At 42.8% G+C, this 17,665-nt stretch overlaps 1 protein-coding gene across 2 annotated transcripts in view; it reads left to right on the top strand.

The window, feature by feature from the left end:
- RAB30 (RAB30, member RAS oncogene family) overlaps positions 1-16,784 on the top strand; it is a 79,083-nt gene extending 62,299 nt beyond the window's left edge. For both annotated transcript variants that reach the window (XM_060771197.2, XM_060771198.2), the window contains exons 3-5: positions 142-225; positions 10,158-10,341; positions 14,309-16,784. In XM_060771197.2, the coding sequence (XP_060627180.1) occupies positions 142-225; positions 10,158-10,341; positions 14,309-14,559 (519 nt within the window). In that variant the 3' untranslated portion in view covers positions 14,560-16,784. The remainder of the gene's footprint in view (positions 1-141; positions 226-10,157; positions 10,342-14,308) is intronic.
- Positions 16,785-17,665: the final 881 nt, after the last annotated feature.

The following is a 17,665-nucleotide window of genomic DNA, read 5'->3' as shown; positions in this document are numbered from 1 at the left end:
TTGCTTTACAGTTGTGAAATGGTTGTGTGTCTTTCTAATTGTCACTTTTCTCCCCTTTTCAGCAAATAGGGTGGGAAAATACCAAGCATCTCTTGTCTCTAAAATAGTGTTATGTATGATATTTTGTTTTCTTTTTTCAAGGGTCTTTTCCCACCAGGGCAAGGAGCCACGATTGGGGTGGACTTTATGATTAAGACAGTGGAGATAAATGGTGAAAAAGTAAAGGTAAGACCTTCCTTGATTTTTCCGATTTCATTTTGAGATGGCATGTGTTTCTGAAGAAACAGGGGCTTCCAGCGAGGAAAAGCAATCCTACTTTTGTGGTGTGTATGTACATTCCCATTGTTCCACAGCCATACTCAATTGGTGGCTGGCTGCTCTGGACTTGCAGAGGTACTTGGCTACAGTGATCCCTGCAGGTCCATCTATCCCAAACCTAATGTAGGGACACACAGGGAAGAGTTTGTCTGTCTGTCTGTCTGTCTGTCTGTGTGTGAAAAAGAGAGAGAGAAAGATTTAGAGATTTGGAAGGAGTGAAGTGGCTTTCTGTTCTCTTTCCTCCTCCCAAAGGCAAATGGCAGTGGCTTGGTGTGGAAAGGTGTTTATCCCTTTCTGGGTCCAATGGTTCTACATCTCTCTCACATGCATGTACACACACACATGCACATGCACACACCCATTGGGCTTGGAAAAGACAGAGCAGCAGTTGGTAATCATCTCTGAAAGGACAGAACATCTACCTTTTGAGGCAGATCCTGCTTCCCGCTTCTGAGGGATGCACCTTGCCAGTTCCCAGCGTCTCCACACACACTTTATCTTTGGGGAAAGAGGCAGGAAAGAGGGCAGGCAGAGAAATACTTTTTTAAAATATAATATCAGAAGCATATTGAGAACATACTGCAAGTTGTTTCTAGTGTGAGAAAATTGTCTATCTACCAAGACATTGCCCAGGGGGTGCCCAGATGTGTTACCATCCTGTGGAAGGCTTCTCTCATGTCCCTGCATGGGAAGCTGGGGCTGACATATAGGCGCTTACTCCATCTTGCAGATTTGAACTGCCGACCTTCAGGTCAGCAGTTCAGCCAGCACAAGGGTTTAATCCATTGCCCTACCACGGCTCCCTAGGAGGTAGAGATGGCTAGCAGAGAATGTCAAAGAAGCAGGTAGAGGAGTAGGAGGAGGCTTGCAGGGCTCAGCTTCCCACCCTTTGTCCAAGCAGCCCTCCCAGACTCCTCCCTGCTTTGATCCATCTTGAGTTTTGGAGAAGCAACAGCAAACCTGCTGTTAAACCGCTGAGCTGCTGAACTTGCTGACCGAAAGGTCAGTGGTTCGAATCCGGGGAACAGGGTGAGCTCCTGCTGTTAGACCCAGCTTTTACCAACCTACTAGTTCAAAGCATGCAAATGTGATTAAATCAATAGGTACCGCTTCTGCAGGAAGGTAACGGTGCTCCATGCAGTCATGCTGGCCACATGAACTTGGAAGTGTGTACGGACAACACCGGCTCTTCAGCTTAGAAATGGAGATGAGCACCACCCCCCAGAGTCAGACACAACTAGATTTAATGTCAAGGGAAATGTTTACCCTTTACTAATGGCAAACCCACAAATAATCAAATTCACAGATGTTAAACCCATAAATGTGGGTGGCTGTCTGTATTTCCTTGTAAAATATTCAAATATGAATATATATAAATGTGAGAATGAAGATATGTACACTAAACAAAACATTTTTATTCATATAGTACAGTGTAATGGGATGAGTTGCGATGTCCACATATAGATGAAATGGCGGTCACTGGGATACATTTTTGAGAACCACTGCTTTAGGGTATTTAGACTTTTGCACCATTGATAATCTGGCTCTTTTGACTCCATTGGGTCTCTGATATCCTTCAAGCTCCTTGTTTCACGAACTTTCTGAATTCAAAAACGAGTTGGATCTCCTCCCAGCCTTTCCATTACTATCCCTGTTTCCTTTTGTATTTCCCCTTTTTAAACATTGTAAGCCTGCAGGCAAGGGCTGTCATTATTGATCTCAAGTAAACAGTTCTGGGAGTGCTTTACATTGAAGAGCAGAGGAAAAATGATGTAAATAAATGAGCCACAGGCTTTCCCAAGGCTTTGGGGAGCTTGCAATTCCAGAGCAAGGAAAGCAGCGGTTTCTTCTTTCTTGCCAGGAATGGAAGAGTCTTTCTTGTAAGAGCAAAATACTGCACTCCGTATCTCAATGTGTAAGATTGAAACAGTGGTGTCTTCACTCATGCAGTGTCGTGCAGGGTGAAATAAGAGTTGTTGATCTCGTTCTGTACTTTGGACCAGTTGGTGAGTCACTCCCTCTGACTGTGATATCAGATGAATGCCAACAGCGTTGGAGCCAAAACACGGGAGAAGTGGATGAATGAGGTGGCCACACATGGATGGGAATGTGGAGTTTCAGAGAAATATAGCAGGAGTGAGAGCAAGATTGGGGTTTGTTGCTGTGTGCCTCCAAATCATTACCAACTTATACCAACCCATATCATGAGTTTTCTTTTATTTTTGAACCATTTTTATTCAACCATGAACAAGAACCACAACAATAAAACTTTATTTATATACCGCTCTATCTCCCCGAGGGGACTCAGAGCGGTTTCCAAGTAACATCATCAATACATACAGAGTAAACAACATAAACATAAAATTAACAAAGCAATATAAGCATAAAAATCACAATAGTACATATGTATTTCAAATAATCCTGCCTGTTCAAGGCAATTTAAAAAGGCCGGGCCGAGGCTAGTGCAATTTCTAGAGGGCCCGGGAAATTAAGTGCAATGCTATAGCAGGCAACAACAATAATAGGTATAGTCTATGGCTGTTCATTTCTGGGGCCTAATAGGAGGAAGTGACCTGGATAAGTGGTAGAAAAAGATATGGCCATATTCAACAATATCTGGGGCTGAGCTAGAACTAGTCGTTCTCAAAGGCTTGTTTAGTCCACCAGGTCTTCAAGCTCTTACAAAAGGAGGGGAGGGATGGGGCTTGTCTTATTTCTCTAGGAAGGGCGTTCCAGAGGTGGGGGGCCACCTCTGAGAAGGTCCTCTCTCTCATCGCCATGCTTGTGACGGTGGTGGGAGCGAGAGGAGGGCCTCCCTGGAAAGTTTGTGCCAGTTCATAGAGGTAGATGCGATTGCGAAGATAGGTAGGGCCCGAACCATTTAGGGATTTATAGGTCATAACCTGCACCTTGAATTTGGCAACTTACTGGCAGCCAGTGAAGCTGTTTTTAAAAGGGCGATGTATGTGCCCTATAGTTTGCTCCAGTAAGGAGCCTGGCTGTGGCCCGTTGTTCCAACTGGAGCTCCCAGGCCGTCTTCAGGGGTAGCCCCATGTGGAGCGCATTGCAATAGTCCAATCTGGATGTAACCAAGGCATGGACCACACTGGCCAAGTCAGACTTCACAAGGTATGGCCGCAGCTAGCGCACAACTTTTGAGTTGTGCAAAGGCCCTCCTGGCCACCGCCGGCACCTGAGAACCAAAAGTGACAGCATTGAGTCCAGAAGGACCCCCAGTTACGGACCTGCACTGTATTTCCTTGTAAAATGTTCAAATATGAATATACATAAATGTGGGAATGAAAACATAATAAAAGAGCAAATATAACACAAAAAGAGCAGATTTGTATAATATATATCACCAAAACTGTGCACCTAAGTAGCTGCTGCAGCATACTACAGAACTAAATCAACAGCAAACACACTTACGAAACACCTACCTACATTAATGTGTACACACAAACTATACTAACATGAAACAAAGAGCATAGAAACAGTTCTACAAACCAGACACTCATCCTCTGCTTATTTTTATCCCCTATTATTCATGTGTTTTCTGAGACAAAGTGTGGCAGGCAATAATACCAAGATTATTGGAATACACCATACATTATAAGGTTTCCAGGTGTGAACAATTTTTCAATGTCTTACTCTCTGCAGGGCTAGAAATTTGAGGAGTGAAGGAAATTTTCAGCTGCGTGTGGTGGAATTGTATTTTGAAAATTTTATTATATTTGTGGGTAGAAGAATTCTCATTTATTCCCCCCCCCTCCCCACTTATCAAGTTTAAGGTAAAGGTAAAGGTTTTCCCCTGACATTAAGTTTAGCCATGTCCGACTCTGAGGGGTGGTGTTCATCTCCATTTCTAAGCCAAAGAGCTGGCGTTGTCCATAGAAACCTTGAAGGTCATGTGGCCAGCATGACTGCATGGAGCACTGTTCCCTTCCCGCAGAAGCAGTACCTATTGATCTACTCACATTTGCATGTTTTCGAACTGCTAGGTTGGTAGAAGCTGGGACTAACAGCAGGAGCTCACCCTGCTCTCCGGATTTGAACCGCAAACCTTTTGGTCAGCAATTTTGGCAACTCAGTGGTTTAAGCCGCTGCACCACCAGGTGGCCCGTCAGGTTTACTACATCAAAATAAAATCAAAATAAAGCAACACTAACAATGTAAGTTCCAAAAGTACTACAGTAATGTTAAAAGCGTAATCATGAAAAAAGTCTGGTATATAGTAAAAGAACAAAGCATATACAGTTGTGCCCCCCTCCATATCCATGGATTGAACCATCCACAGCTTGAAAATATATATTTATTTAAATCCAAAAACCAAACATTGATTTTGCTATTTTCTATAAGGAGCATTGTTTTACTATGCCATTGTATATAATGGGACATGATCATCCACAAATTTTGGTATCCATGGAGGGCCCTGGAACCAAATCCAATCAGATACAGAGGTCTCACTGTAATGAATTTAGATATTTCAATGTCATGGCGGATATTTGGCCTCCGGTGTGTAAATGGTCTTTAACAAATCACAGAAGAGGGTGCCTTCCAATCAATCTATGTCAGTGGTCCGTGGACCACCAATGGTCTCCAAGAACGAAAATATGGTCCACAGCGTCATCATTACTACACTGTTGCCTCGAAACCACACAGCAACAAAAGCAACTGGTTTCACAAAACCCTCTTGTAGTGCCAAGGCAACGGGGATGTAAGGAGGCGAGAAGCTGACTACCCACTTATTATTTATTTATTGTTTACAGTATTTATATTCCGCCCTTCTCACCCCACAGGGGACTCAGGGTGGATTACAGTGTACACATATATGGCAAACATTCAATGCCAATTGACATACAACATATACAGACATAAACTGAGGCTATTAATTTTTTTCTGGCCACCAGGGGAGCTGTCGCTTTCATCATCCATCTGCGACACTGATGATGCATTCCTCGCATGCTTTTGCTGGAGTCTTTTTTTATGGCCTCATAAATTAGTTAATTTAGCCTCCCCACACAAGGTGGTACCTAATTTTCCTACTTGACAGATGCAACTGTCTTTTGGGTTGCAAAGGTCGACAACAGGCTACACAATTGGTTGGAAGCCCACTCCAACCCGGGTTGGCTTCGAACTCATGACCTTTTGGTCAGAGTGATCTTAATGCAGCTGACACTCAGTCAGCTGCGCCACAATCTCGGCACAATCCCACGAAAGATTGCTATTACCACATCAGCTCTAGATTATTAAATATGTTTTTTTTCTGTGGGCGAGTAGATGGCGACTGCTGGACGGCATACATTCTGTATCAGAAACTAGAGCTGATGTGGTCTATCCAATGCAATTTTCTGAATCAGCACCCCAAATAACTAAACCAAATCTAAAGTTGACTAAAAATTGATTTGTAACCCTTTTGGTACTAATGTTGGAGAGTGGTCCCTGGTCAAAAAAAAAGCTTGGGAACCACTGATCTATGTGGTGAATCTACGAGTCTACAATCCTAGACACACTTACCTAGGAATAATCCGGACTGCACACTTCTAATTTACTTTCCTGACCTCAGTCTAAAGTTTCCTTTTTCTATTTAAAAATATGCAGAACAGCTGATAAAAGCTATCTGATTAAAACAAATCCAATTCGAGCAAAAAAATAATAATACTGTGGTAGAAGGGCAATGGAACAGGCACCCTGCAGAACATTAATAAATCAAATAAGCTCAGATAAAAGGCAGCAAGGATGCAGAGACCATTCGGCTAAAAGCTTCAAAGAATCGAAGCATCGTGATCTCTCACCAGCCTGGGGGAAATCTATTTCCATGAGGGGTTATTTGAGGAGAGAAGAGATAGAGGAGACTGACATAGCTACCCCCCTTTCTATTTGATTAGCTTTGAAGGCAAATAATAGTTCGTAGAGAACTTCTGTTCGAGTCCTTAAAATTAGTATAATTTGCTTGTAATGCAGTGGTTTGAGCGCCTGAAGATCGGGATCCGCATCCCCACCTGGTCATGCAAACCCACCTTTCACAAGTCACACTCTCTCAGCTTCAGAGGAAAGCAGAGATAAACCCTCTCTGAACAAATCTTGCAAAGAAGCCCCCTTGATACATCATAAGTTGTAAAGGATTTGAAGGCGCGTGTACGCACACACAGACAAATGCACAGGATTACTTTGCTTAGCTTTGGCACATTAATCTACTGACTTTTAAACCGATATCAACCCTCCCTTTTAAACTGATTTAATCTGACTGTTTGGAAGGGGGACTGATTCCCTCAGAGCATAGACAGCACCTTTGTCCCTATGAGGCAGGTCAAGTGGAAGGTATTAAACATTGTGATTTACTTTGTCCTTTTTATAGAGGGAGATTTCTGAGCAATGTTATTGTAAGACGCTCAGGGTCAAAAGAGGAAGGTATCAACTATTTACTAGCAGGTGCAGTCCCATATTAAGTGGTTTTTTTTACTTTTTAGCAATATTTTAAAATTAAAAGGATATATGTACCTGATCTATCTTTAGCCCATTGCAGTATCATTTTAGATTTTATATGAAACAATTCTCGAAATGGTTCCGCCCCAGTTTGCCTGTCCAAACATATCTTTCCCTATGAACCATCTCAGATTTTAAGATCTACTGGGGAGGCCTTGCTCTCGGTCCCACCTTCCTCGCAAGAGCAACTGGTGGGGACAAGACAGGGCCTTCTCAGTGGTGGTCCCTTGGCTGTGGAACTCCCTCCCCATTAGATCAGTCCCATCTCTCCTGGTTTTCAGAAGAAAAGTGAAAACGTGGCTTTGGGACCAAGCCTTTAGAGAATAATTCTAGTGCAATAATAGATTTGCAATTACCGTGGAACAGCTTTGGACTACGATTTCTGGATGGCGTGATTTTCATATTGAATGCAATGCTTTTAAATGCTTAATATGTATTAATTTTAATGGAATTTATTTTAAGCTTAATGTTTTGTATGTGTTTTAAAACATTGAATAATTGCTTATATCAGGGATTCTCAACTTGTGGGTCCCTAGAAGTTTTGGCCTACAGCTCCCAGAAATCCCAGCCAGCTTACCAGCTGTTGGGATTTCTGGGAATTGAAGGCCAAAACATCTGGGGACCCACAGGTTGAGAACCACTGGCCTATATGTAAGCCACCTTGAGTCCCCTTCGAGGTAAAGAAAGGTGGTGTATATAATAGGGTAAATAAATAAAACAAATACATTCTCTAGCCATGTATTTGTATATTTTACCTATGTCTGTTTTTGAAATGGTTATTTTAATTACGTATTTCTAACTATTTTTATGGATTGGAGTACCAACACTAAGCTAAATGAAATCATGCTTGTGGACTCGCTTTCTTTGGAGGTGGCTAAACAGGGGTGGAATGGAGTGCTTTAGTTGTGTTTTCCTGCATGGCAGAGGATTGGATTCGATCATTGGTTCTCAACCTGTGGGTCCCCAGATGTTTTGATCTTCAACCTCCAAAAACCCTAACAGCTGGTAAACTGGCTGGGATTTTTGGAAGTTGTAGGTCAGAAAACCTGGGGACCCACAGGTTGAGAATCACTGGACTAGATGGTCTTTTTGACCCCTTCCAACTCCTCAAGATTCAACTATTCTGTGACTTTTGAAATGATTCATCCTTGCAACTTTCAAGCAAGCCAATGCAAAGAGAAAAATCCAGTACAAGCGTGTTAGGTCCTTATCTGGGTTTAGGGAGACTTTTCCCTGCCTCTGACCCTTTGCTTAAGCTAGTTGTTGTTTCTGTGGTTCTGACATGTGTATCTTGTGTAGGGCCTTTAGATTTTAATGATGCCATTAAGATTCTGCATCAGAAAAGCTGCCACTCCCCATCACCGATAGGAACAAGTGATAAATTTCAAATGCGTATTTCCAGACACGTCTTCTTCCTCAGAGGAGAGTCACCATGTGTGTCATCTTAGCTTTGTGTCCTGAATCCAAATGTCTGAAGGCAGAAGCTTTGATGGATGAGGGAGCTAGAAGACCATCAGACAGGTTTCATAAGAGACCTAATAACATTATCAACTTTGCAGAGGAAAGGGAGGTCTTCTCCTTCTTCTCCAATGCTGCAGACATGATTTATAAGGCTCATAGAGCTTTTGCTTCCAGTTTGAAAGTAGTTTTAAATTTGGGGGTACTCCAGTTACTAACAATGGTTTGTTCAAACAAGCCAGGATCAAAGTAAGGTTTAGGATTGAGTCTTTTTAACAACCATAGCTTAAAATGAACATGATTTCTCTGTGTTTGGTTGTAAGATGGAACTCTTGGTTCAGGAGCAGGGAAAAGACATTTTTTTCAGTAACTCCTAGAATCATTAAAAAAAGAAAGAAAAAGAAAACCAATACTTCAGGAATGGTGATTCTCCTTAAAAACAAGGCTCATTCCCAAGGTCGCCATATCAGGATTTTCTGCCAACCTGAGATTGCAGTGCCAAAACATGAAACTTAAGGACAGCTCTTTGTGATGTTTAGCTATTCTTGTAAGCTGCTCCGAGCCCCAGGGGAGTGGTGGCATATAAGTTTATATAATAAATAAATAAATAAATAAATGTTATGGGGGTAGATCCTGGTGACTGACATCTTTTGGCATGAGGGGTTAAGCATCATGGTGTGCATGTGTGGGCAAGAGAGAGTGTGAAGCTGAAGGTAGGCTTGTGCCAGTGAGTCCCTTTAAGGCATGGGGGTTCTGTGTGGGAAGTTTGGCCCAATTCTATCATTGGTGGGGTTCAGCATCTACAACTCCCAAATGTCAAGTTCTGTTTCCCCCAAATGTGTTCACATTTGGGCATGTTGAGTATTTGTGCCAAGTTTAGTTCAGATCCATCATTGTTTGGGTCCACAGTAGGTGGATGTAGGTGAACTACAACTCCAAAACTTAAGGTCAGTGCCCACCAAACCCTTCCAGTATTTTCTGCCCCCTCCCCTGGGGGTTGAGAAGGTTGGGGTACAAATATTTGAAATAAAATAATAAATTGGTCATGGGAGTTCTGTGTGCCAAGTTTGGTTCAATTCCATCATTGGTGGAGTTCAGAATGCTCTTTGATTGTAGGAGAACTATCAATCCCAGCAACTACAACTCCCAAATGACAAAATCAATCCCCCAAACCCCATCAATATTCAAATTTGAGCATATTGGGTTTTGTGCCAAATTTGGTCCAGTGAATGAAAATACATCCTGCATATCAGATATTTACATTACAATTCATAACAGTAGCAAAACTACAGTTATGAAGTAGCAACAAAAATAATGTTATGGCTGGGGGTCACCACAACATGAGGAACTGTATTAAGGGGTCATGGCATTAGGAAGGTTGAGAACCACTGTATTAGACCAATATTTAATAGTAATTATCAGGCAACCAGAATCTCATTTTTTCTGGCATGTCCAAATCTCTATGGTGCCGGCTGAGAGTCTACTATATTTTGAGTTGTTGAGCACAGAAGGACAAACCAAGTGGTTATCTCATCAGTGGTTATCGCATTAGGAAGGTTGAGAAACAGTGCTGCACGAGGATAATGACAGACTCTAAATTAAATAGAAAAAATAAGCTATTTAGCTGCATTGGTGGTGGTGGTGGTGGTGGGATTCTGCAAGCTGTCATCAAAAAAAAGTAACTTTTCCAGGCCTTGGGGCATGGAGTATGAAACAGTAGGACTCTTTCAATTGAGGCATTGTTAGATTTATTCTTGCAGTGGAGGAGAAGTGCATGAAGGCCAAAGATGTGTTATGATTGGTTACAGGGGTTTTGTGCTAATGCAGTCATTTTCTTCCCTCCTTCCCCCCTCCTCCTTTTTTCCTCCCCTCCTTTCCTTGTTCTGGAAAAAAAGCTGCAGATCTGGGACACAGCAGGACAAGAGAGATTCCGGTCCATTACGCAGAGTTACTATCGCAGCGCAAATGCATTAATACTGACCTATGACATCACCTGCGAAGAGTCGTTCCGATGCCTCCCAGAGTGGCTGCGGGAGATAGAGCAATATGCCAGCAATAAGGTCATAACTGTCCTCGTAGGTAAGCGGCACATTAGCAGAGGGTAGCCTTATGGCAGAGCAGCAGGAAGCATTTCTAGAGGGGAGAGGGCAATGTGCTACATTGCTTCCCTGGGCAGGATTGTTGCCGTGTTCTGCAGCAGGCATCTGCAGCCATTTCTTTCTGGCAAGAAGGGATGCCCAAAGACCACAGTGATTCCTGGAAATCAGTTTCATCCAATCCTGTTAGCTCTAGCAAATCTTTATTGTGTAATTACCCTATATTATTATACATAAGTCTGGAATTTTTACTCAAAAATGTGTTGACTTATCCATGGATCAATACCTTGGCTCTTATCAAAACAAGAAACTGTCATCTTCTCTAAGAAGAGTGGCGAAACGCAAGAAATTAGTCCATTCCAGGAGAACCTGAAAGCAGCACTGACCCTCTCTGCTCTCTCTCTTCTGTTGTGCTGCTTCAGACCTTTATGAAGGTCTAGGTGGGGAAATTGCAGCAGTGACCAAAGTTGGTTGGGCCTCTAAGGAGGCTTTTGGTCTTTCCCCTTTGCACAGAATGACCCTTGATCTATCCATGGATCATATCAAAATCCATAATTTTGGCCCCAGAACCTACCCTCATTTTATACATGAGGTTGGCTCATGTGTATGTTGTCCATGAGGACTCCAAGATCTTTTTTCACACCTGACTCAACAGCAGTATGTGTGAAAAAGATATTGGAGTCCTCATGGACAACAAGTTGAACAAGAGCCAACAATGTCATGCAGCAGCAAAAAAAGTCAATGGGATTTTGGCCTGCATAAATAGGAATTTAAGGCCCTTCCACACAGCCATATAACCCAGAATATCAAGGCAGAAAAATCCCACAATATGTGTTTTGAACTGGGATATCTGAGTCCATACTGCCATATATTCCAGTTCAAAGCAGAAAGTGTAGGATTTTATTCAGCTTTGTGAAAGGGGCCATAGTGTCTAGATCCAAGGAAGTTATGCTACCCCTCTATTCTGCCTTGCTCAGACCACACCGGGAATTCTGTGTCCAATTCTGGGCATAGCAATTGAAGGGAATGTGTCCAGACGAGGGTGACTAAAATGATCAACTGTCTGGAGAACAAGCCCTATGAGGAGCGGCTTAAAGAGTTGGGCATCTTTAGTCTGCAAAAGAGAAGGCTGAGAGGAGATTTGATGAGGGCCTTGGATCAAGGTGTGAGGGGAAGTCATAGGGAGGAGGGAGCAAGCTCGTTTTCTGCTGCCCTGGAGACTAGGATGCGGAACAATGGCTTCGAACTACAGGAAAGGAGATTCCACCTGAACATTAGGAAGAACTTCCTGACTGTGAGAGCTGTTCAACAGTGGAACTCTCTGCTCCGGAGTGTGGTGGAGACTCCTTCTTTGGAGGCTTTTAAACAGAGGCTGGATGGCCAACTGTCAGGGGTGCTTTGAATGCAGTGTTCCTGCTTCTCAGCAGAATGGGGTGGACTAGATGGCTCATGAGGTCTCTTCCAACTCCATGATTCTATGAAATATACATGAATATATATAGTGAATTGTGTTGCACATTTATCCGTGAGAGACACAGGATAGTTTTTTGAAATCTCTTTGAGTGAGAGAGAAACTCTGCCTTGGATTGCATTTCTCCTTGTGGCTCATATTTACATTACATTTGGAGGTGAGGCAGGAAGCATCCATCCTGACCTCTAATAGAAAAATATTTAAAAGAATCCTTTAACAAAACACAACCTTCCCTCTCTCTGCTAGAGTCTTGAATCTTTTTACAGCTCATCTGTTTTCAGTTCGGAGTTTCAACAATCAAACCATTACAGCCTGAGCTTCACTGTTTGTTTTTGGAGTCAATCAATTCAGAATTAGGACTTGTGGTCCAGAAGCTGTTTATGAACCCAGAAGAGTTCCTCAAGGAAAGAGCTAACTGGTCAAATTTCTCTTTGGACTCTCTCCCCCCAATTCATGGCTCTTGAATTGGAATGAAAATTGCATTGCTACTCCCTGCATTCTTCACCATTGGCTTTGGGGATTTGCAAACCAACATCATTTGGAGAGGCATGAGATCCCCACCTTTCCTCGAAGTAATTTCATGGGAACATTATAAACAGTTTAAGGGTTTTGTTTGAGTATCTCTCTGTGGCAGTGGTTCCCAACCTGTGGTCTGTGGACTACCAGTGGTCCCCAAGAACGAAAATATGGTCCACGGCCTCACCATTACTACATCGTCGTCTTGAAACCACGAGGCAATGAGAGTGACTGGTTTCACAAAACCCTCTTCCTTCCAAGGATGTTGGAAAGGAAGGGGCTGACTACCCACAAAAGATTACTACTACCACATCAGCTCTAGACCATTAAATATGGTTTTCTGTGGGCAAGCAGATGCCAACTACTGGATGACACATGTTTGTATCAGTAATTAGAGCTGATGTGGTCTATCCAATGCAGTTTTCTGAATCAGCACTCAAATAACCAAACCAAATTTAAAGTTGGCCAAAAACAGATTCGTAACCCTTTTGGTACTAATGTTGGAGAGTGGCCCCTGGTCAAAAAATATTGGGAAACACAGCTCCATGGAATCCAAAATAATCTAAAATTGTCCATGTCAGTAGCTGAGATAGCAACACCACTGCTTTCTAATGGTTCAGTATACACAAGCTTTGTTTCATGCACAATATTATTTTAAATGTTGTATATGTGTATATGAAATGTAAATGAATTTCATATATAGACTTGGGCCCAATCTCAAAGATCTCTTTTTACCTACGAAAATTCAGATACAAGTATTCCAAAAGCTAAAACTCTTCTAGTCCAAAACTGTAGTTAGTTGTTAAATGTATTAATTGACTTCCCATGTTCACAATCTTCACCTTCATCTGTTTTTAATAGTAACACCATAAATTAGAGCTGGCCAACTGCAGTAAGTCTCAGGGCCAATTTCCTTCTCCTGAGACAGTTTGGGGATTGCAGAGACTGCAAAGAACATCTCAAAAGGAAAGAAAAAAAATATAGAAGTGCTCAAAAGTCCACTTCTGGATTTTAAAAAGCGGGTATTTTTGAACAGTCCAAAGGAGCTCTGCTACCTGTGTAATAAGTTAATTCCCACCCTAGAAAATCGATTCACCCTTTGGTCAGCAGTTCTCAACTTGTGGGTCCCCAGTTGTTTTGGCCTTCAACTCCCAGAAATCCTGACAGTTGGTAAACTGGCTGGGATTTCTGAGAGTTGTAGGCCAAAACACCTGGACAAGTTGAGAACCACTGATTGAGAGGGACCACAAAAAGTTACTAAGGATCTGCAGTGTTGTGCCTTAAGAAAATAATATGTGGCCCCAGGACCATATGTGGCCCACACCTGCCACAAATGAAAGGGATCTATAGTTTTGTTTTTCTGTTGTGTTTTTATAGTGATTTCTCTTTCTGGGACACAAAATCAAAATCACAAGGGTCGACCAGTCCAACCCCATTCTGCCAAGTAGAAACATACAATCAACACATGTGACAGATGCTTAAAAACCTCAAGAGAAGCAGATTCCACCCCACGAACACACTCAGGAGCCTCTGGCAGTGCAATGGGTTAAACCCTTGGGCCGGCAGGACTGAAGACTGACAGGTTGGAGGTTCAAGTTTGGGGAGAGCATGGATGAGCTCCCTCTGTCAGCTTCAGCTCCCCATGTGGGGACATGAGAGAAGCCCCCACAAGGATGGTAAAATACCAAAACGTCCGGGCATCCCCTGGGCAATATCCTTGCAGATGGCCACTTCTCTCACACTAGAAGCGACTTGTAGTTTCTCAAGTTGCCCATGACAAGAAAAAAAAACACACACACACATACTTTTTTTTCATTTATTGCGTATCCCCATATTGCTCTTTTTGACTTGTGTTAGGCTTTTGTGCCGAGTCCCCAAATTATGCAGAACCGCTGATGGGTTTATGAGTTTTTCCCTCTGGCGTCAAAAACTAATCTTCCCTCTCCTGGCTTTCTCTACACAGGGAATAAGATCGATTTGGCAGACAAACGAGAAGTCTCCCAACAACGAGCAGAAGAGTTTTCCGAAGCCCAAGACATGTACTATCTGGAGACCTCAGCAAAGGAGTCCGATAATGTGGAAAAACTCTTTCTGGACTTGGCTTGCCGGCTGATCAGCGAGGCAAGGCAGAACACGCTTGTGAACAATGTGGAGTCGCCCTTACCGGGCGAAGGGAAAAACATCAGCTATTTGACTTGCTGTAATTTCAACTGATAATAAGTCCAGCCCCCCAAGGGTGATGACTGTTTCTCCTTGCCATGTCCTCTCCTGAGAGAGGCCGTTCCTGCCGCCTTGACCCAGCCTGACTGGTGGATGTAGTCAGCTTCCCAATCTTGAAGCATGGCCAGCTGGCCGCTTCGCCTGCGGGGTCAGCGTAGAATATAACCTGGTTTATTTCCTTTATTAAAAAAAACAAAAACATTTCCCTGTAACATGGAGGAGGTTAGGATTCAAGAAGGTGGGCTAGATATCGACGGCAAGTAGACATCAGGTTGTTTCTTCGCATCTTGGAAACAATTAGAAAAGCTTCTCCTGGGAACGGCAAATAATGCAAGGTCTCTCTTGCGCAAGGTGTTTCGGTTCTTTGAATAAGGACATCAAAATGCACATCAGCCATTTGGCGGTTGCCCTGGGTTGCTAGCTCAGCCAATACCTGTATATAGACTATGGCCCCAAAGCATCGGTTCTTAGGGCACAACTCAACAAAGTATGTGTGCGTGTGTTTGTGTGAATGTGTGTATTCCATTTTTTAAAAAACAATTAAGTGTTAATGTCTCTCCCACGTTCAGGCACTTTCACTGAAATGGAAGTAAAAGTAACGCCAATACTATGAAACCAATGTTCTTTGGGTATAGCCGCTGAGCAAACAATTCCCCGAGGCTAAATTTTAGAGACTGTCCCTTGTTGGTCATTCTGTTCTGTACAGGAGCTAGAAAATGCTCTCAAATAATGTGCTGGTTGTAAGCAAGCAAACGTTTCTTCTGTTGGTACAAAGCAACTCCTAGAGTAGTTCTTTTAGACTGGATGCATTTTATGGGGATTTAAATGTTGGCTCCCAGAAAGGCTTATTGAAGAGGAGCATTATGAGTCCTCTTGTCAGCTTGACTTGGTCAAGTAAGTGTTCCACAAAGTGTAAAAATAATGTTTTTTGTATTGTTCCCTCACACAGTGGGTTTTCCCTTCCCAATAGACCATGCATACATGAGCCTTGATTGAATAATGTCCTTGATTATTTTGGGACTTGAGAAATAGCCTTTTCTTTGGGAAAGCTGGTACCTTAAATTTTGGACAGCATACTCTGCTGTTTACAGGAATATTACCGTTGTGAGTCGCCTTCGGGCTGAGAACAGCGGTATATAAGTAAGGTAAATAAGGTAAATAAATATTACTATGCTAAGTCCTATGAGATCTGATGACTGACATATACATGTGGCCAATGTCAGTACAGGTGGTTTGTGGAGTGTACTCCTTCAGGCTCTTATCTTCACCTTCCTTGCCAAAACCTGATCTCTGAAGGCCCTTGAAGGCCTAAAACTGTGTCGTCATCAACCACAAGATGACTATGTGTCATGCTTTTAATTGAAACAGCAACACATAAGGCACTTGACTGGCAGCCATTTGGGGAGGGGGGGGGGGAAGATTTCTCATTGTGAAGCAAGTGCACAATTTCATAGGGTTTTTTATAAGCTTAGGAATTTAAAAGAAAGCAGCGCATGTTCCAAATTTATTACCAAGTTTTAGCCAGGCTGCGATCATCTTGCAAAGCTACGGCTCCGAGTAGTGATTTCAAATCACGGCGTCCAAAGGCCTTCCCTATAACCTAGTCGCTTGCAGGCTCTTGCGATTGTAGCTCCTCTGATTTGTCTGCTCTCTTGGTCTCAAGTGTGTGTGCGTGCGGATGTATAATTGTCGGCTTGGGCAACTCCGTAGATCCGAAACCTCAACCTTGGAAGCATTATGGAATGTGTCCTGCCTTCATGTCCATCATGACGACACCTGTAGTGCCATGTTCAAAGAATGCGTCGGATTTTACTTTTCAAACGAACTGACACAGCCAACTCTTTCGATGTTGACTCAATTACCCTAAAAGGGAGGGTGAACTGTCTAGGTCAGTACGGACCCTTAAGAGATTGTAATTTTAGTATTAATTTGCTGGTTATTCTGTACTTAGTATTAATTAGTTTGACATTTGCAGAAGAGAGCGGACATGGTATGCTGGGAAAAGGATGAATGCTGTGCCAGGGGGCACCTGAGTCATTCCCCAGTGAAAGCAGGAAAGAACCTCTGTAAGGACACATCTGCGTCTCCTCTATTTCAAGAGGGCTTGCACTGGGGAAGGTTCTGGGGGTTGGTGTCGATCACTCAGAGGTGGTCTCTTTTGCATTAAAAAGCTGCTAAAGATTTAGCCTTTTTAAGAATAAAGCTGACATTTTCAAAAAGTGTGATTGATTTCCCCCTGCACAAGGTTTTCTTGATTTCAGAAGTACAACCGAAAATCAGAGATTGTATGTAGGGAAAAAAGATTTCCTATAGATCCTAGAGAATCGTTGGGGTCCATAAGGAGTCCTCAGTGGCACAATGCATTAAACCTCTGAGCTGCCGAATTTGCTGACAAAAAGGTCAGCGGTTTAAATCCAGGGAGCCGGGTGAGCTCCTGCTGATAGTCCTAGTTTCTGCCAATCTAGCAGTTTGGAAACATGCAGATGTAAGTAGATCAATAGGTACTGCTACTGTGGGAAGGTAATGGTGCTCCATGAAGTCATGCCAGCCACATGATGTAGGAAATGTCTACAGACAATGCCAGCTCTTTGGTTTAGAAATGGAGATGAGCACTACGCCCAAGTCGGACACGACTAGACTTAATGTCATTAATTTTGCCATTAGGGAGTCGTAGTTGCTGGGATTTATCATTAACCTACAATCAAAGAAAGAGCAAGTTTGGTTCAATTCCAATGATCGAATTGAACCAAACTTGGCACACAGAACTGCCATGACACAGAAAATAATGGAATGGTTTGGTGGGCATTGACCTTGAGTTTTGGAGTTGTAGTTCAATTACATCCAGAGAGCACTGTGGAATCAAACCATGATGGATCTGGCACGAATAGTCAATATGCCCAAATGTGAACACTGGTGGAGTTTGGAGAAAATAGACCTTGAAATTTCGGAGTTGTGGTTGCTGGAATGTATAGTTCACCTACAATCAAAGAGCCTTCTGAACCCCACCAATGATAGAATTCGGCCAAACTTTCCACACAGAATCCCCATGATCAACAGAAAATACTATGTTTTCTGATGGTCTTTGTTGACCCTTTGACAC

This window comes from Anolis sagrei, chromosome 3 (assembly GCF_037176765.1).
Source record: "Anolis sagrei isolate rAnoSag1 chromosome 3, rAnoSag1.mat, whole genome shotgun sequence".
Lineage (NCBI taxonomy): Eukaryota > Metazoa > Chordata > Lepidosauria > Squamata > Dactyloidae > Anolis > Anolis sagrei.
Note: the sequence above shows the minus strand (reverse complement) of the source record. Positions and strands in the feature narration are given on the sequence as shown.